This window comes from Python bivittatus, unplaced genomic scaffold (genome assembly GCF_059951505.1).
Source record: "Python bivittatus isolate LINGU-HERP-01145 unplaced genomic scaffold, Pbiv_v1 ctg000700_np1212, whole genome shotgun sequence".
In the NCBI taxonomy this organism is placed as follows: Eukaryota; Metazoa; Chordata; class Lepidosauria; order Squamata; family Pythonidae; genus Python; species Python bivittatus.
The window spans coordinates 61,943,453-61,964,536 of record NW_028277098.1 but is presented as its reverse complement, the minus strand read 5'-3'; the positions used below and the strand labels follow the sequence as shown (position 1 = coordinate 61,964,536).

The 21,084-nt window shown below is 41.4% G+C and overlaps 2 protein-coding genes across 3 annotated transcripts in view; one reads left to right on the top strand and one right to left on the bottom strand.

Moving 5' to 3' along the window:
* Positions 1-6,069, bottom strand: part of CNTN2 (contactin 2) — a 62,793-nt gene extending 56,724 nt beyond the window's left edge. Inside the window, exon 1 of the mRNA XM_007422724.4 lies at positions 5,947-6,069. The gene's annotated coding sequence lies outside the window, so the exon portion shown is untranslated. The remainder of the gene's footprint in view (positions 1-5,946) is intronic.
* Positions 5,835-21,084, top strand: part of LOC148214225 (uncharacterized) — a 102,566-nt gene continuing 87,316 nt past the window's right edge. For both annotated transcript variants that reach the window (XM_088154178.1, XM_088154177.1), the window contains exon 1: positions 5,835-6,084. In XM_088154178.1, coding sequence (XP_088010304.1) covers positions 5,894-6,084 — 191 coding nt within the window. In that variant the 5' untranslated portion in view covers positions 5,835-5,893. The remainder of the gene's footprint in view (positions 6,085-21,084) is intronic.

Below are 21,084 nucleotides of genomic sequence, written 5' to 3'. Positions count from 1 at the left end.
AATCTTTCCCAGCATCAGGGTCTTTTCCAAAGAGTCCTCTCTTCGCATTAGGTGACCAAAGTATCTGAGCTTGAGCTTCATTATCGATCCTTCCAATGAGCAATCAGGGTTGATTTCCTTTAAGATTGACTGGTTTGACCTCCTAGCAGTCCAGGGGACTCTCAAGAGTCTTCTCCAGCACCACAGTTCAAAGGCATCAATTCTTCGGCGCTCCGCCTTCTTTATGGTCCAGCTCTCACAGCCATACATTACTACTGGAAAAACCATAGCTTTGACTATGCGGATCTTTGTCGGCAAGGTGACGTCTCTGCTTTTTAATATGCTATCTAGGCTTGCCATAGCTTTCCTCCCAAGGAGCAAGCGTCTTTTAATTTCATGGCTGCAGTCTCCATCTGCGGTGATCTTGGAGCCCAAATAAATGAAGTCTGTTACTGCTTCCATTTCTACCCCTTCTATTTGCCAGGAATTGATGGGTCCAGATGCCATGATCTTAGTTTTTTTAATGTTGAGTTTCAAACCAGCTTTCGCACTCTCCTCTTTCACCCTCATCAAGAGGCTCTTTAGTTCTTCTTCACTTTCTGCCATTAGGGTGGTATCGTCTGCATATCTGAGGTTGTTGATGATTCTCCCTGCAATCTTAATTCCGGCTTGTGATTCTTCCAGCCTGGCATTTCTCATGATGTACTCTGCATATAGGTTAAATAAGCAGGGTGACAGTATACAGCCTTGTCGTACACCTTTCCCTATTTTGAACCAATCGGTTGTTCCGTGACTGGTTCTAACTGTTGCTTCTTGGCCTGCATACAGATTTCTCAGGAGACAGGTAAGGTGGTCTGGTACTCCCATCTCTTTAAGAATTTGCCACAGTTTGTTGTGATCCACACAATCAAAGGCTTTTGCATAGTCAATGAAGCAGAAGTAGATATTTTTCTGGAACTCTCGTGCTTTCTCCATGATCCAGCGAATGTTGGCGATTTGATCTCTAGTTCCTCTGCCTCTTCGAAACCCAGCTTGTACATCCGGTAGTTCTCGGTTCATGTATTGCTGAAGCCTAGCTTGTAGGATTTTGAGCATAACCTTGCTAGCATGTGAAATGAGTGCAATTGTGCGATAGTTTGAGCATTCTTTGGCATTGCCCTTCTTTGGAATTGGAACGTAAACTGACCTTTTCCAATCCCGTGGCCACTGTTGCGTTTTCCAAACTTGCTGGCATATTGAGTGCAGCACTTTAACACCATCGTCTTTTAGTATTTTAAATAACTCAGCTGGAATACTGTCATCTCCACTAGCTTTGTTGTTAGCAATGCTTCCTAAGGCCCACTTGACTTCACTCTCTAGGATGTCTGGCTCAAGGTCAGCGATCACACCAGCGTGGACATCAGGGACATTAAGATCTTTCTTGTATAGTTCTTCTGTGTATTCTTGCCACCTCTTCTTAATCTCTTCTGCTTCTGTTAGGTCCCTGCCTTTTTTGTCCTTTATCATGCCCATCTTTGCACTAAACGTTCCTTTCATATCTCCAATTTTCTTGAAGAGATCTCTAGTCTTCCCCATTCTATTGTTTTCCTCAATTTCTTTGCATTGTTCATTTAAGAAGGCTTTCTTATCTCTCCTTGCTATTCTCTGGAAATCTGCATTCAGTTGCTTATATCTTTCCCTTTCACCCTTGCTTTTCGCATTCCTTCTTTCCACAGCTATTTGTAAAGCCTCATCAGACAGCCATTTTGCTTTCTTGCATTTCTTTTTCTTTGGGATGGTTTTAGTTGCTGCCTCCTGTACAATGTTACGGACCTCCGTCCATAGTTCTTCAGGCACTCTGTCTACCAAATCTAATCCTCTAAATCTATTCATCACCTTCACTGTGTACTCACAAGGAATATGATCTAAGTCATACCTGAGTGGTCTAGTGGTTTTCCCTACATTCTTCAATTTAAGCCTAAATTTTGCAGTAAGAAGCTCATGATCTGAGCCACAGTCAGCTCCTGGTCTTGTTTTTGCTGTCTGTATAGAGCTTCTCCATCTTTGGCTGCAAAGTATGTAATCAATCTGGTTTCGGTTTTGACCATCTGGTGATGTCCATGTGTAGAGTCGTCTCTTGTGTTGTTGGAAAAGAGTGTTTGCTATGACTAGCTTGTTCTCTTGACAGAACTCTATTAGCCTTTGCCCTGCTTCATTTTGTACTCCAAGGCCAAACTTGCCTGTTATTCCGATTACTCCTTGACTTCCTACTTTAGCATTCCAATCCCCTATGATGAAAAGGACATCTTTTTTTGGTGCTAGTTCTAGAAGATGTTGTAGGTCTTCATAGAAGCGGTCAACCTCAGCTTCTTCAGCATCAGTGGTTGGGGCATAGACTTGGATGACTGTGATATTGAATGGTTTGCCTTGGATACGCACTGAGATCATTCTGTCGTTTTTGAGGTTGTACCCCATTACTGCCTTTCCGACTCTCTTATTGACTATGATTGCAACTCCATTTCTTCTAAGGGTTTCTTGCCCACAGTAGTAGATATAATGGTCACCCGAATTAAATTCACCCATTCCCGTCCATTTCAGTTCGCTGATTCCCAAGATGTCGATGTTCAGTCTTGTCATCTCATGCTTGACCACATCCAGCTTGCCTTGGTTCATAGATCTTACATTCCAGGTACCTATACAATATTGTTCTTTGCAGCATCGGACCTTCTTTTCGCTTCCAGATACATCCACAGCTGAACGTCCTTTCGGCTTTGGCCCAGCCGCTTCACTCTTTCTGGAGCTACTTGGAATTGCCCTCCGCTCTTCCCCAGTAGCATATTGGACACCTTCCGACCTGAGGGGCTCATCTTCCGGCGTCATATCTTTTAGCCTTTTAACATTGTCCATGGGGTTTTCTTGGCACGGATACTGGAGTGGGTTGCCATTTCCTTCTCCAGTGGACCACATTTTGTCAGAACTCTCTGTCATGACCTGTCCGTCTTGGGTGGCCCTGCACGGTATAGCTCATGGCTTCACTGAGTTACGCAAGCCCCTTCGCCACGACAAGGCAGTGATTCATGAAGGGGTCACACAATGTACTACACCACTTTTAAGTGGGGTTTGTTGAATAAGCCTGCATTTGTACAACATGCTAAGTCTAAATCAAATAGCTTAGTCCATTGCATGCACCCCAAATCATTGTGTGAGCAAACTAAAAATTAGGATTTCATGGTATGCAGGATAAGTTAAAATAACAATTTTCAACTCTGGTATAAACCAGAGGATTAGGGAACACCAGGGAAAGGAATATTAACATGACTGAAAATCTGCAAGTTTTTTGAATGCTCTTTTTTAAATGGAGCAAACTAACCATATATGATAGGACCCGAGCTTCCTGACAGAATTACATTCAGGGCGTGATTTTTCTGTCATTAGGTCTTCATGCTAGGAAAAGCTTCTCCTACTCAGTTGCAAGCTTGCTAAAAGATATAACAGCCACGCTAATAAATAACTTGCCAGTTCTAAATGGCCCCTGTACCACATGCCTATCTCTGTATTTTGGGTTGCCTGAAATCCCAATGAATCATCACTAGTTATACCAATAAAATGTATATATCAATAGTATCTAGGTATGGTTCAGGGCTTCTGTACAGCAGAATTTACCTAACTAGCCCATCATGTAATGCATTTTTCATTGAGCAGCTACATTCTGCTCACATTAATTCATATTTCAGGCTGATTCCTGCATGTTTCTAGTAGTCTTATCTTTTTGCTACACATTCTTAATAGGATTTTTAGCAGCTGCGTGTACATAAGTAAAGGAAAAGGACTGAGTGGCTTTGCTTCTAGCCAGACAGGTGATTCTTAGAGGAACAGAAATGTGTCATGGTGAAGCCCACAAGACCACTTCATTCTGAAGTGTTACCCGGATAACAGCTGTAGATCAAACCTAACAGTTAAATGAGCACAGCCTGGCTTGGAAGATGAGGATGTCATAATAAAGTCTGCTCTTTCACAGTGTGTGATGGATGATGTATGATGAATTCTAAGTGGCCTGGAGGTTTTGAATCTGTTGCTATTTTATAGTGCCTTATCAGCAAGCAATATTTACCTGCCTGCTGATATTTGCTAGATGGAAAACTTGCACATTATTGTCCTGTTCAAATTAAAATAAATAAAACTAAAGTTGGATTTAAGGAAAATGTAAAGTACATCATGTATCAGAAGCAGGGATTGTGAAGCTTTGGAGTCCTGGGGCTATGCTTAAGCAAATGTAGCAACTTCAGTTGGTTTATCCACAAATTAGCCGGACCTTCACACCTCCAAGTTTCTGTTAGCCTATTTCAAATAAATAAGAGTTCTATGGCGCTTTAAATGCTAAGACAACTCTCTACATTTATTATTAGAAGGTAGGATCTTGCAGAGGAAGATACTATGTTAGTCCCCACCTATATAGAAGAGCTCATAGCATCAGCAAGAAAATACCATTACAGTGATATTTTTTGCTCCATACATGAAGTATACAATAGGTGAAAAGCTACAGATGGGTTTCTTGGCATGATGCTTTTCTAGATCCAAAGCTGCTTCACATGAGAAAGACCCAATCAAGTCCTCTTACTTTTTCCAGCTAAGGAAAATTCCCTCCTATTGTAACCAACAGGAAAGGAAAAGAGGGACCCTACTGTGCCAGTGGGATCTCTTCCACTTAACTAACTTTAATGGGCAAATCTCAGTTTTTGGAAGCCTGTTGTTCTATTATCAGGCACTAGGATACACCTATATGGCACAGATAGATGTACAGAGAGAAAGAGAGAGAAATTGAAAAAAGATTTTGTAAAGAATAGTGCTCCAAAGCCATGAAATGTAAGAGATACAAATATCGTATTCTTGGGCTGAAGTGATGTGTGGATATCATGGTAGACAGATAAATTATTTTCAGTACATAAGACTGTAAGAGCTTTCAGGTCAGTGGATCAAAATGAGAAGTTGCTCAAGGTGAAAAGTGCAGCTTTCTTCCTAATTTCAATCTGGACAATGAATAATTTGAAAATCGACAAATGACCTGCAGAGTTTATGATCCACCATGCCAAATTCATATATTGGTCAAATGTTGTTCCCTTTCTGGTTCTAGACCTAACCATCACCCCTTCCCTGGTGCTTAGAAGTTCCAGGTACCAAACCCAGCAGTTTTCCTAGCTTTTGGTTGGCCTCCTTATAAACCTGATGGACTCTTCAGCTTGGTAGATCACAAGAAGCTCAGGCCTGGTATAAGTAAATCCAAAATAAGCATGCAATCAATGGATGGAAGGCTATTTGGCACTAGAGCCCTTTCCTCCACTCCACTGCACAAAGGCCATTTATTTCATCACGAACTGCCTCTTCCCACAACCCCTTCCACAGCCACTGCCTGTAGTTCCAGTTGCCCGAAATGTCTGCAGGAGGGCTTGTCGGACACCCGCGCATTCCAGAAGCCCGCGATCCCTGGCTTTGCAACCTTAGCGAGGAGCGGAAGGCAGAGCCTCTGCCTGGATCCTGAGCGCATCCTTGGGTTCTCCCAGTGGGAAAGGGGTTTTCCGAGGTCCCCCTTGCCTAATCCCAGTCTCGCCTCCAAACGGGGAAGCCCTCGCTTCCTCCCCTGCTCCATCACCGCTTCTCGCAGAGCAACACGTTTTACAGGACCCTCCCTTCGCCTCCGCCCTTGTCTCCTGGCTTTTCCTTCTTTCGCCGCCGCCTCTTTCCGTTTCCAGGACGCATCTCTACAGTGCTGGGCACCAGCGGGCTCTTGAGCACGCCCCGGCCATCTCTTCCTGCGTGGGATGCTTCGCTGATGTCATGCTCTCCCTCAGCTCCTCCACACCCGCCCGCCCACTCGGCTTCCCTCTCTCCCGAGAACAGGCTCCGCCAAGAGGGGGCTGAAAGTTAGCTGCCACCCTCCATGGCTTCCGGAAAGCAAAGTCTCGAGAATAAACAAGCCGCCCGCCCTCTTACCTCGAGCGCAGAGTGGCTGGATCGGCACGTGTTTGTGCGTGGCGCGTCTGGGCAAGGAGCGCCTCCGAAGCTCCGGTGCGGCGGCGGCAGCGGCGGCAGCAAGCGCCTCTCCCTCTGCTGCCGGTCCTCCTTCTGCAGGTGAGCCTTTCCCTCCTCCTCCTCCTTCCGCTGCTGCTGCTGCTGCAACTGTCGCCGCTGCTGCCCGCCTGCCCGTGTTCTGTGTGCGCGCCCTGAGCCACTGCAGCATCTCTGCATTAGGATGTGCTCCTCCCTTCCCCTCCCTCTTCCCTGCGCGCGTCCGCCCTCCAGCAGCGTTCAAGGGGCTAAAGAGAGGGGATTCCCCCTCCCTTTCCACTCTGCTTTTCCCTTATTTGCCAGCACCAGGCAGTGCTGGAAACAGAGTGACTTGCAGCACCATCCATAATTCATAGACTTCAGCTGCTGCTGCTGCTGCTGCTGCTGCTGCTGCTGCTGCTGCTGCTGCTGCTGCTGCTGCTGCTGCTGCTGCTGCTGCTGCTGCTGCTGCTGCTGCTGCTGCTGCTGCTGCTGCTGCTGCTGCTGCCGCTTTTCGCACCCTCTCACTTCAGGGAGACAGTCCACTTTAACACTTCTGTGAACTCGGCCCGATGGCCTTGGGCTCCTCCGGTCTCTAGCCCTTGGGGGAAACAAAATGGTTTAATGGTTAGTATAATAAAGCAAATCTTTGCCCCCATCCCGTCTCAAGCAGCCCAAATGGCACAGAAATTCTGACTTCCAACCCTGCTTCTAGCCAAGCAAATATTTGATTTCAAAATTGCATCCTGCAAGCAAGGTCTTGCTGAAGGACTTTGATTAGCATCTTCCTCCCTTCCTTTGCCAATGCTGATGCTCCTAATTGCTAGGATTCATAGCAAGATGGACAATCCCTCGTTATATGTTCTTGGCTGGTGTATGTTAAAAGCTGCAACAATAGCACCCTAACTGAATACAGAGCTTAATCTGAGACTTTAATGTTGCACTTCCCCATATAACTGTAGCTGTATGTTTCTTTTCTAATGCTAGAGTGCATGTGCATGTGTTTCTGAGCCTGTGCAGAGCACTGTTCCGCACTGCTAAATTATCACAACCTACGTCAGGGCAGATGATCCTAGGGAAGAGAATTTTAATAGATTGTATTGACTGCTGAGGATAAGTGCTAAGGCTGATAAAAAGGGGCACATGGTCTTGCTTCACATGATAGACTACACTATAAACTCACAAGCTACATGTTATCCTGATGTGTTGTGTGAATCTAGCCTGCTTGGTTAGTTTATGACTCAGGTTATCATGTGAACCTAGGCAATTTGATTAACTGATTAAACCATCGCTTAGCTAAGTGGGCATTATCATGACATATGAACATAGCCACAATGTTCATTATACGGATGGGCCACCTCTGAACAAAATGAGAGATATTATATCAGTGCTCTGCTACAGAAGAGCAAACAGGCCTGGCACTCTTACCTTTTTGCAGTGATCTTCTTGGCTACTGCTTTTAAAAGATGATGCAGAAGCAATGATTTGATTAAAAATTGGAAGCAGGTTAGAGAAGAAGGCATAAGATAGAGGAAACAGAAGACATCCAAATGCAGAGATATACAAGTTTAAATATTTAGATACAATGCTCCAGGGGAAAAAAAACCAAAAAATCAAGTTGATCTTTTGATTGATTATGATTCAGAGTGCTTTTAAACAGCTATTCAAAATGTAATGAATTGAAGAAATTTCTGGGTATCTGGACTTTCTCCCTAAAATATGGGCAGGTCTTCAGATGGGGATTCTGAATTTCATTAAGGCTTTATCTACTTGTCTTCCCAAACTTTAAACACTAACTTTTGCCATCTGGTAAGCCAATGTGTGCATGTAATATATACAATCAAGGCACAAGCTATAATCTAGTTAGAGGAGAAAGTCCACATTTAGCAACTGCCTCAGACAGTGACTGTTTGCAGTTACAATACTGATGAAAAAGTAACTTTGTGACCAAAATCTACATTTACAACCTTTGCAGCATCTCTCTCAGTCACATTCGCCATTACAATCAGCTGGCACACATGCCCTGTGCCTAACCCATTTTTTTTCTTTCTTTTCCCCCTCCTGGAAGAGCGAAGAGATTGCCAAAAAAAAAAAATCTCTTCCAAAGCTTCTTTTCTCCCCAGCCTAGTGCCTCCCTAAAAAGTGCAAACCATAAGTTAACAAGCTCAGCTCTGTGACCTTATTAGTTGATTAGAACATTCCTGGGCTGGCAGCTGCTGCCTGAAATTGACAAGACCCTAATCAGTTTCACAATTTAAAGGCTCTTGTTTGCCTCCTAAGCAGCTGACAGCTCTGAGCATGCTGGGCAAACAGCTGGCACTACTGCATTCCTTTTGATGTGTATTCCCCATTGTGTGTCTACTTACTCTCTTGTAATCCCTTCCTCTCCAATGAATGTAAATACAAACATCAATTCTCTTCTTGCTAATTATCCCAGTGCCCAGAGTGAGCATTCCAAAGGGCAGGGGAGTGGGAAAAAAGGGCTATAAGATTTCCCCTTTTACCCAGCTTCCTTGTGAGTTGAGTGCCAGAAACCTTCCCTGCCATGTGGGCTCATCCGGCTATTGGGGTCATATCCTTCTGATGCTGTAAAGCAAAGGATAACTGAAGTAAAACTGTAAACATAGTTGCAATCACATGATTTTTCACTTAGTGACTGCTTCTATTAATGACAGAGTTGCCGGTCCCAGTTGTGGTCACTAAACAAGGACTACCTGTGCACCTCTGTCTTTCCAGTGATGGAGGAAACTAATAGATTTTCAGTGTCCTCTCTTCCCACTTGGTCATTGACAAAGAATATTCTCAATTCATATCTTCCCCCAATCTGTTGTCCTTTGTATACCATCTCCATTCCCATCCAGCCCTGCCATGATGAAAATTATAGTACAAGATATGGGGAAGACAATAGATTGGGTAAAGCAAGAATTTTCATTTGTATCAGGCCTTTCTATAAAGCTTTATTAAACATGCAAGGTTGTAGATTTAGAAGAAGAGAATTTCTCCCATTCTCTCTTATTCTTTTGAAAAACTAATTTTAGGAAAGGGTGGGATGGTGTTTGCTTGTTTTCAGTTCAGAATATGCACTGCAGTTGGAGAGTGGATGAGGCTGGTGCCAAAGTGCCTGGCTGACAGGAAATGCTGCTTTGTTGCCTAGAAAATCGAGCGTTGAAAGAATGCTTGTCAACTCCCAATGGATAGATGATCCAAGGATGTCATTTATGACTAGCTTTTTTGTGATTCATAATATCTGTAATAACAGCAGATATTAATAGGAGGCTTTCTTAACATTCTGCTGACATGTTACATGATGAAAGAAAGTTTGTGAACTCTAAAACTTTCTATAACCCTGCAGTACTGTCACCTACAGTGTGATCTGAGCTGCATTTAAATCCTGTACATAAAATCAACAGATTCTTGTTAAACAAACAACAAACTTATCTTGGTACTGTGTTCTGGCCTTATTGAACACATTAAGCCAGCATTCACTTTCTTTGTTGGAAAAAATGTGTGAAGCTCTAGATTTAGTAACCGATAGGACCTTCTTTAGCTGCGGTGATTTCAACCAAAGGTTTCCTGTACCTATTGATCAGTCTCATCCATTGGCTTCTGTGGTATTTTGGCCCATTCCACTTTACAAAACCACTTCACCTCACTGATATTTTGGAGCTGAACTGATCTCTCTAAGTCATGTTACAAGATTTCAGTTGGGTTGAAGTTTAGGATTAGATTTTTAACTCAATCATTCCAAAACATGACATTTCTTCTGTTTCAGCATTCTATTGGAGATTTACTTATGTGTTTAAAAGTGTTGTCACACTGCTTGACCCACATTTATTTGAACTTCGGCTTCACCTTCTCTCAGGACTGTATTAATGGGAAAAGAAGGCCTACATTTAAAAAGAAAGCCTTCTGTTATCTTTCTGGGAAATAGGCATGTGAAAAACTGTTCAATGACTACTCTCATTTTGAGACTCACATTTGATCTTTACATTATATGCATGATGTCTACTATGCCTTAGCCCATGCTGACTGACCACCAACAACGATGTGGGGAAAATGTCCCCTATAAAATATCTAGAAGATTTTTTTAATATGGCCACTTTTTTAAAAAAGGTTTTTCATTAGAAATGTAAAAACCAAAATGCATAAGAACACAATGGACATGTATTGCATATCATCTCCAAACAACTGAAGAGAAGCTTTATTCCTTGTCTTTTTTTTTTTTCCAAAAAAAAAAATGTATTTGTTTTCAGCAAGTGGGATTGAATTTCTTCAGAGCAAAGAGATGATAATGGGATAAATCAGTTCTGGAATCTGATTCTGGGAAATAAAAATATACAAGCAACTTTTCATTCTGAATGTTCTAATAAAATGTGATCGTACTCCATTTTTTAAATTCCAGAAGTTATAAATCCGCAGGTGTTTCAGAAAAGCCCTATAAAACCTTTAATTTAGCACCTTATTACTAAACTGTGGACATTTGTTTAAAGTAGCTATTAAAAATACTGCATTTGAATTTATTTGAAATTAAAGTTAAACTGTAATTCTGTCAATTTTACATACAAAATTTCATTTCTGTGGGAATTCAGTGAAGTATGATGATATGGTCTGTGTTAAATTCAGGGGTCCCTAGAGTTCCCTTGGTTGATGGGCAGCTTCACAAATTTGTTAACAAACAAACAAACAAACAAACATTGTTTCTCTGAGGGCCCAGTTGCAGCAGAAAGTTCCCAGCAAGAATGGAGAACGGCAGCAGCAGCAGCACTAAGGATCAAGATACATCCTGCATGTGATACTGGAAGCAATCCATAAAGCTGCCAGATTTGGTGGCCATCACTACATATAGCTATGAATTCCACGGGCTGACTCTGCATTGTGAGCTACGCCCTTTTTTCTGGCCTGAATTTCTTCTGAGCTAAAAATAGATGACTCCTTGATCATTTTGGATGCTTTTGTTTAAAAAAAACCTGCCTATTTTCCAGCTTTACCATTTCCTATTTTGATGTCTGGGGACCAGAACAGTATCCCGTATGCCAAGTGGGATTGCCCTGTAGACTTGTATGTTCTCCCCAAGGGCCCGGACCTTTGGGAGCCATTAGGCACATTTAGAACTTGAGAGCATGTTACAGTATTCTCACAAAATGGACTTAATGGTGTGTGTGGACAGTCACAAAACACCATATAACAGAAGGCAAACAAAATACTGGGCAGCTGACATCTGCCATTTTATTTTCTAAGATTGCTCCTGACATGGCGTGGTTGGAAATGCAGGTTATGCTTGAGGCTGGTGCTTTGTTTTGCAACAGACTAATTTCCCATCCATTTTTTAAAGTTAAAAATCTAAAAAAAGATTGGTAGGGCAAGCAGCTTGGCACATAGCAAGGAACATGTCAGTGGGCAAACTGTTACCCCTGTAGCCACATTGGGGACTCTGGGTACATTATAGCATGATCAGTTTTCTTTGTAATTCTGGATATTTCCAGATGGGCATCTTCTATGCTACCAGTGAAAAGGCACTGTGGAGCTATAGGCCTTTGTTCAGGTTGGCCCAAAGCCTACTTTAGCCTTATTTTCATCTCTGCCCCAATGAGGATGTAAGTTTCAAAGGCTGCAGATCATACATAGCTGAGAAGGAGAGAGAAAGAAAGAGGGAGATACTGTCCCATTAAACTCATTGGGATTTATTTCTGAATAAACTTTATGGGGTTGTGCTTGTAAAGATGTTGCTGTTTTGGCTTTTGACATGTAATCTGTGGAAAAATATGTTTGTAACTTCAGAATTCTCTTATTTTGGTTTCTGTATTTTGGTTAGGATATTCACCACCATATAAAATATAGATTTCTCTCATGGCTCCCCCCTCCCCCTTTCATGAGCTCGAAGCTTTTCTTTAAGGTTCACTTAAACTTCAATTAAGCTTATTTCAATTTAGTACACATCTACTTTGTTGGCTCCTTTCAGTGGTTTTATGTCATTCTGTGTGTTTTTAGCCAGTGAGATTATTCTACTACAAAAGTCCAGAACTGGTGGCTCTCCAAACTGGATTTGAGTTCAATTCTCATAACCACTAACCACTGGGACTATAATGATCAGAATTAAATGCAACAACATCTGGGAGATGGTGATGCTACCCACCGTGTTCTGCAGAAGCAGCATTGTCTCTAAGGATGTTACTTCATCTTTATTGCCATATTGCCAATTTTTTTTTCCTAGACAATTATTGACGTTTAGACAAAAGTACACAGTAGTGAAATGACAGCTTTTGTAATTAAGTTTCATTTTTATGAGTGAAGATTTTCAGGTACAATGAAGGGGCTAAGGGAGGAGAAGTAAAAATCTGTAAACTTTACCATATTGAAAAGGTGATGAAGCAATTTAAAATGCTGAATGCTATCCACCCTCCAATATTTGCACTGTATATAAAAGGAGAAAATTGTCTACATTCAGTTTTCAGTGTTCCTGTACAGGTAATCCTTGGGGTATGACCACTCATACAGTGACCGTTCAAAGTTACAATGGCACTGAAAGAGGGGGACTTGTGACCAGTCCAGTTGTTGCAGCATCCCTGCAGTTACATGATTGCAATCCAGGTGCTTGGCACTCAGCTTGTGAGTATGATGTCACAGCATGCCACAGTCATGGGATCACAATTTCTGATGTTCCCTGCTGGCTTCCCACAAGCAAAATCAATGGGGAAGCCATCAGGAAGTCGGAGGTTGCTCCTGCAAGTCACTCCTGCTCCTGTCACTTTTTTGCCCACCTGCCTGTGCATCGTAGCATCCACCTGTGGCCCCTGCCCACCCACGCTCTATAGTGCCCACTTACAGCTCCTGCCCACCCACCTGTAGCTGTTGCCTGCTGGCCTGCTTGCCTGGGACTCCCGCCTCTTCCCATGTCATGGTCATGTGAGTCTGTGCTTAATGACTGCGTGGGACTGCCATCGCTAAGTGCTGTAGTCATGTGACCTCGTGCTTTACAACTGTATCGCTTATCAATGGAAATTTTAGTCCCAACTGCTGTGGTAATCCAAGGACTACCTATAGTTTGCAGCCTTCCATATCTTATTAAAGTATACTATCTACTGCATGCTAATATGGGCATACGGGTATACAAATACAGCTAGAATGATATAGTGGTTAGAACAATTTCCCCAAATATGATGTTCTGCAAATGAGTTGGACTGCACCTGCTACCATTCACAATCAACAGAGAAACAATGCTTGTTATGGATGATAGATATTGTATTTAACTTCAGTATAGCACACTGATTTACACTAAAACAGGAGTCACAAATTCAAATCCCTATGAATCTCCTTGGGTGAGTCATTCACTATCTTCCTGCTAATTTTTTTCATGAAGCTATGTGGTATGGATAAAAATGGTAGTAGAGAAAAAAAATATTGAGCTTTGTAGAGGAAGAATGAATTATAAATATAGCGAAAATATGAAAATAGGCCCTGGAAAGCAGTGTATGGTCTCGGAAATCTGTCCTCTTTTTCACACTCTTGATTGCATTTAATTGTTACAAGGATCCTTCAGAAATGTGGTACTTAGCTTTTCTGTCAACACTGATGGGATATGTATGGTAACATCTGTCACAAGTAGCTGGCGTGTGCAATTTGTGTGGTATTCTTCCTGCTGGAGTTCCTTCCTAGGGTCAATTACAAATCTCTGCTGCTCTGAGCCATGCCATCTAACCCTGCCTCCTTCATTTACTCCCTTCTCCTAATGATTCTGTCACCGCAAATAGTCCCCAAAGTAGTGAAACTTAATGCTGCTCCCAGATGGGGTCTTTCTCTCTCCATGAACACAGCCCTCAGGGTGAACTGCAAAAAGGTGAATGGTCCCATGTGCTCCTGTCAGACAGCTTCCACCAATATCCAGTCATACAAACAGTAAATCTGAGATATCTTCACTTATCTGTGAGAATTAACTGGAGTAGGCAATGGGAAGAAAGCTGTAAAAGACTCCACCCATCATTTGCCATCCATTGCCTCTGACCCACCCTTACAGCACCATTGGCAGGCTATTAATAATGGAGAGAGATCAGTGAGGACGTTGGGGTACTCTAAGAGATTAGTGCATATGGAAACACATGTAATTAATGTATTGGTTTCATATAATCCTACTGGCCTTGTATTGATTGTAAAAACACAGAATTCTTTCAGTACAAGAGGGTGATCTTAAGTATAGGAAAGCCATCTTGCCAAAAGAGAATTATTTGCTGTAGTTAATTTCCTATTTGCCGTTCTCTGCCTGTGATAGTCATGGCATTGTTTACTGGCTTTGATGGACAAGAATTGTGCTGCATTGTTTCAAGCACTTCATTTTTACTTCTCTCTTTCCTAAGTACCTGATTATCTTTTCTTCAGTGTTTCCTTTTTCCTTTTTGCTCGATTTTCTTAAAAAATTAATTCAATTATCCTATTAATCACTGCTTGGGTGGACATTATGTAATCGGGCAGGTTGGAATTATCCTAGATACACAAAATATTCCCTTTATTGTGTGTAAATGTAACATTCTCTAACAACCAAAATGGGCTGGACTAAATGTATACTACTGTTTTAAAAAGCCTTCCTCAATCTAGTGTCGTCCAAATTTGTTGGAATTTAAGATTCCATAATTCTCAAACAAACTTGGAATTATGGGAGTTTGAAGTTCAGGTCACCTGAAATACACCAGTTGGAGAAATCTAGCTTGAAAGAATATTCTGTCAATCCTGAATATTCATTTGCAGAACGAATGCTGTGAGACTTGCTCCCAGCTGATTGAACAAAATATTTCAAACATAGTTTTAGATTACTAGATTGCTTGATGTGAACAATGTGCACGAGAAAGAAGGTAGGCTTTCAGATCATGTTAATACCTTGATATCCTAATCAGTAAATGAAATGTAGAAGACAAGGAGGAGTTTGTAATGACATTCAACTTATATGTTTTAATAACTTATTAAATATGTAACTTTATTAAAATTGCATCTTGAGTATACAGGTAGTCCTTGGTTAATGACCACTCGTTCAGTGACCATTCAAAGTTGCAATGAAGCTGAATGAGTAGTGGTTACGACCGGTCCTTGAAGTTCTGGCCATTGCAGCACTTCCACAGTCACATGATCGTGATTCAGGTACTTGGCAACCAGCTCACACTTATGATGGTTGCAGCATCCCGTAGTTACATGATCACCATTTGTGACTTTCCCTGCCAGCTTCCTACAAGCAAAGTCAATGGGGAAACTAGCAGGGGAGGTCACAGCTTGCTCCTGTAACTTGTTTCTGCTGCTTTTTCTCCCAAGGAGCCCGCTATGGAGTATGAGATCCCAGAGATCTCATACTTCATAGCACATGCCTGCCCGTAGCACCTCCCCACCCACACTCCATAGCTCACGCATGCCCATTTGCACTTGTGTGGCAACGCAGCATCCCTTCCCATGCATGCCCACACTCATGCAGTGCTGCACCACCCCCTCCCATGCCCATCCACACTCCATAGCACCCATCCACCTCCTGGGATTTGAGACTTCCTACTGGTTTCCTCATTGACTTTGCTTGTTGGAAGCTGGCAGAAAGTCCCAAGTCGTGGTCAAGTGAGGTCCCCACTTAATAACTTGCAATCCTTACTTAATGACAGCAATGGGTACTGCTGGGATTTCCGTTGCTAAGTGATGCAGTCACATGATGTTGCGTTTTACAACCGCACTGCTTAGCAATGGAAATTCCGGTCCCAATTACTGTTGTTAAACGAGGACTACCTGTATGCGTATAACTCCTAGTTGATGAGATATGGGCAACAGAATGTTGTTTCCAAGATAATTTCTTGTTAGGGATCCTAGTGTGCATGAAATAGTGTGAGCATACTTGGGATAAAACTGGGCTTTGATAGTAAATGGTAAAAAGCATATTTTAAAAAAATGAAGCAAAAGAAACTAAAATAGATATCTTCTGCATCTGTAAAACTAAGAGAAAAAGGAAACAGATATCTAAATGAAGATTGTCTGATCTTGTGAAATGGAGTTGATGAATATCTTCTGCATCTGTAAAACTAAGAGAAAAAGGAAACAGATATCTAAATGAAGATTGTCTGATCTTGTGAAATGGAGTTGATGAATATGTGTAGGGAAGTTAAAGTATAGGTTTAATTATAAATGAAGAGGCTAAAATGTATGACAAAATGTATGAACTTAAGTCATGTAAGTTGTTGTGGATGCACATGAAAGTAAGAATCCCTGAGTTGGTGTTAGTTGCATGTTGCACTCCATAGTATAATGATAATGGCAGAACCAGGGATGAGCTTGAGGAAAATTGCAATTATTTGATTGAAACTGATCCAGGGGAAAAATTATTCTGATAAGTGGCATGAATGAGATGAGAGTATAGAAAATGTAACTGGGCTATTTGGAGACCCCAAACTGAATAATAATGAATAAGAATATCTACTTATGAAAAGGTTGGTTTGTTTCAAATATGTATTTTAAGCATCTTTTTTTATACATACTCATGACAAATGAATATAAATCTAAAAGCATTTGATTTGATTGTTTTGATAAAAGATTGCGAGAATTAGTGGAGGATGCAAGGTGCAAGGGTATTTAGAAGTTCTGAAAAGGGGCACACCATTTTGTGGTAGTGTCAGTAGTGCATATTATAAAAAAATGAGCATGGAAGAAAAGGAAGGAAGTGAGATAAACTACAGGGGCAGGAAAATGACTGCAGGAACAGACATAGAAGTTGTGTATAAAAAAGTATTAAATTACTCTCCCAACAGAATGAGAGGAAAGTGGCTGTAAGGAAATGGCTTGTGGAAGAGGCCTGGGAGAGATGAAAAGAACTACGTTATGAAGGGCCACTGAGGTATATAGCATTATACCAATGGGAAGTACTTGATGGAATTATGAAGTGAAAGAGGCTGTGGATAAAAAAAAAGGCATATAAGAGAGTGATATTGTATAATGTGTTTACACAGAAAAATATAGCTGCAGAGAATTAAATTAAAGAGTATGAAACAGTTAAGATTAAAAGAGGCAAAGACCACACAGGGTAGTTTTTATGGAAATAATGAAGAAATACTTTGGAAGTGGGAGGGCTAAACAAGAAGGCTCCAGAGTGAATGGAATTAAAAATGAAAGTGATCAGATGATTTGAGTTGAGTTGAAGCTGAAATGACAGAGGCTCGCATTTGTATGGGAATGATATGGCAAGCTGAAGTCTGGAACTGAAACAAATGCAATAAATGTTACTGTCCAAGAAAAATTGGTGAAAAGGAAATAATAAATGCTGTGAGAATGTTGGGAAATGGCCAGACTGTTGGGGTATATGGTCTAAGGGACATGAGTTTATTATATGTGCCTGGAAAATGTCTGTTTGGCAGAATTTGAACGGAAAGAAGATGAGAGGAGGCAATCAGCAAAACTAGGAAGATACAGTGCATAATGGTGTGCAAACCATAATTTTGCCTTCTATCAGTTCATTGAAAAATATATGAATGTGAGAAAAAAAAGTGGGGTTTTTTGGTTGATTTACAAAAAGCTCATGATAAAGTGAATAGATTTAAATTATGAAATATTTTACATGACAGCGGAGTTGAAGGTTGCTGCTGAATACCAAAACAGTGATAATATATGATAGAAGTGAAACTTGCATGAAAATAAAGGAAATGCTTAGCAAATGGTTCAGTGTTGACCATGGAGTAAGGAAGGATGTCTGATGTCCCTTTGCTACATAATGTATTTATGGATAAATGTATAAAGAATTATTGTGGTGATGATAGAGGTATATAAGCTGTGGGCATGCATGCGTGTGTACTTTTGTACGCCAGTGATGTTGTGGGCGAAGACCCTGAATGATTTGCAGTGAATGTTAGATAGATTGTATGATGCTCTGAGGAGTATGGATCTTAAAATGAAGGTATCACGCTAGTTGTACTTAACACGGAAAACGGAGTGAATAATTGAATGTTATATATAAAAGCTAAAAAACTGCAGCAACTAAATAACTTTGTGTACCTGAATAGAATGGGAAAATGGATGGAGAAATATTAAGCAGTGTAAATGCAGTAGAAAGGTTGAGAGAAACAAATGTTGAATGCACTGGGAATGTATATGACAAAACAAGAAGGGAATGGATGCTGAAAGAATGTAGATTAAATACCAGGTTCCCAACTAGTATGAAAGAAGTACATTGTAGTTGGTTGATCTTATAGGGAATTAATGAAGATTGAATTGTGGAACAAATATATGAAGGAAATGTGAATGAAGTGAGAGGAAATGGAAGATCAAGAATGTGGTTAGATGGGGTTGATCAGATTCTCAGAGAGAAAAATGTGAAGTTTAAAAAGCAAACAATGGTGAATGATGCTGAATATGGACATGGTGAAAGCAACGAATGGTTTCCAGTGATAAAGATATGGAGAAGTGAATGGTGTTAGTATAAACCTGAGTTAGCTGTGTTTCCTTTGCTTATTTTATGTGTTTAATTTATTGGGCCTATTATTTCTTGCTTTCTGCATGCTGCTCATTGCTTACTTTGAAAAGGAATAGCATGTTGAGTATGGATGTATGGATGTATATGGGTATGAATTGCATTTACATTAAATTTTGATTAGATATCTTTGTCAACTCATTGCCAATTCATTTCTTTAATGATAAAAGCCTTTATCAAGAGAGCCAAAAGGACTGAGATCACAGCACTCAGGATAAAGGTGAGTTTTTGAAACAAGAAATAAAATTGCAGGAAAGATAGCATCTTGCCCAGGCTTGGTCTGTTCCTGTTCTTGGACTGTGGGAAAAAAGGGACTCCATTGATTGGGTTTACAACCACAACCAATTCATGAGCGAATGTGTCTGTTCTGGCTGCAAAGAGGGATCAGTGGTTAAGGTGGACCCCACTGCTGAATAGGAAGTATTTTTAAAAAGGGCAGGGACATTTGCAGGAAAAAGAAGGATATTTTCTGCATGAGTCTTACTAATATGTTTGACGTATAGTAGAATTTTGTTGGAGAATACTGTGGAGAGTCAAGAAAGCAGACTAATGGATCATGAGATTAATCAACCCAGAGTTCTCACTTGAGGCACAAATGATCAGACTCAAATTATCCTACTTTGGACACCTTATGCCAGTGTTGTCCAAACTTGGCCACTTTAAGATGAGTGGACTTCAACTCCCAGAATTCCCCAGCCAGCAGGAATTCTGGGAGTTGAAGTCCACTCATCTTAAAGTGGCCAAGTTTGGACAACACTGCCTTATGTGAAGACCTTGGTTTCTGGAGAAGGCTCTAATGCTGGAAAAGATTGAAGGAAAGAGAAGAAGAGGGCAACTATCAGCAAGGTGGATGGACTCTATTACAGCAGCAATTAGTGCATCATTGGAAGACCTGAAAGACCAGGTTAGGGACAGATCATCATGGAGAAAATCTATCTATGTGGTTGCTAAGAGTCGACAACAACTTGATGGCACATAATCAATCCTAGTAGCAGATTTTTACTCACCGACTGTATGTCCAGTTGTTTATGGGGAACATATTTAGTTCTGTATGGAAGGATCCTTTTATTTCTGATTTCAGCTGGTTGCAGAAAACATGTACCTTTGCTGTTTAAAGTCCTTAGGGTGTACATCACCCATCTTTCATCTAGCTGAAATTGGCAGCACTGCTGGTCAGAGAAAACCTCTTGCGGTGACATACGCAGCTGGCAACGTTCAGAACATGTTACAGTGGTACCTTGGGTTACGAACACCTCTGTTAACGAACTTTTCGGGTTACGACCAGCTCCGGCCACAAAAATTTACCTTGGTTTGCGAACTCCGCCTCGGGGTACGAACAGGATATGTGGCCATTTTCCCTCTCGTGACACGGTCCGCGGCCATTTTTCCGCCCCTGACACGTGGTCCGCGGCCATTTTCTGCCCCTGACACGTGGTCGTAGGAAGGGGGACTCTCCCTCCAAGCAATAGCCGCCTCCCTGTCCTCCACGCCAGAACGGATTAATGGTAATTACATTGAACCTTATGGGGAAATTTCCTTCGGGTTGCGACCAATTTGGGGTGCGACCAGAGTCACGGAACGAATTAAGTTCGTAACCTGAGGTTCCACTGTACTTTTCAATGCAGGCAAATGAAGCAAAGGACACACTGTGATCTCTGCATCAATCACCCCAAAGAACCCGGCCATTAAGCAGTCATCATGAACAATGACCAGGGCCTGGCCTTGCATTATTGTAGCCAGTGGCTTTCAACATGTGTTCTACTATCCTGACAATAGGAGCAAAAGCAAATGCACTTATTGACAAGCAAACTTCTTCACTGCCACCATTTTTTTCCTCAGTGCAGGAAGCGCTGGGAACAATTGGGTCCATTTTAGTGAACACATCTTCCAATTTTTACAGAGGTGTAAAAGTGGGAGAATGGGAGTGGGAGAAAAGTCCTACAGCTTTTTCAGATCAGGAAATGGAGAACTGGAGGAGGTCACTGACCTCTGACTTTATTTCAAAAAACATTCAGCAGGTAATTTTTTTGTGTTAAATTGTGCAGGTAGTTATTTTAGGGTCTAGATGTCAGACTTTTATGGCCCCTTCCTGCAGACTATAACACTTCTCAACTTAAGGACTAGTAATTGGATGGGAGACCACTAGGAAGTTCTAGGGCTATAAATAAGATTGGAATGTAAAAGAAATATCCCGGAAAAAGCCAGTAGCACATTGTTGCCAAAAACATAACATAGACCAGGCCATGTTGTCACCAGGAGCCAACAATTTACATTTACTGGATTTTTTTTTTAAGGGGACAGTTGTTCCTAAGCCTATTCATGTGGGGACATCCAAAGAGAATTTCCTACTTTAAAATATTATATTTTCATTTACTTTAAAGCAGTGTTTCTGAAATTCTGGGAGTTGAAGTCCACACATCTTAAAGTTGCCAAGTTTGAAAAACACTGCTTTAAATGATACATTTTTCCATCAAAGCAATCATTTAATGTCTAGCTGCAAGAGTTCCTCCCCAATCCCTCAGCCACACTTTCTTGTTTTCAGCAGATTAAAACAATGGAGAAGAAGAACTGCCCTGATATAGGATGCCGTGAGGTGATGCGGTAGAGCCCAA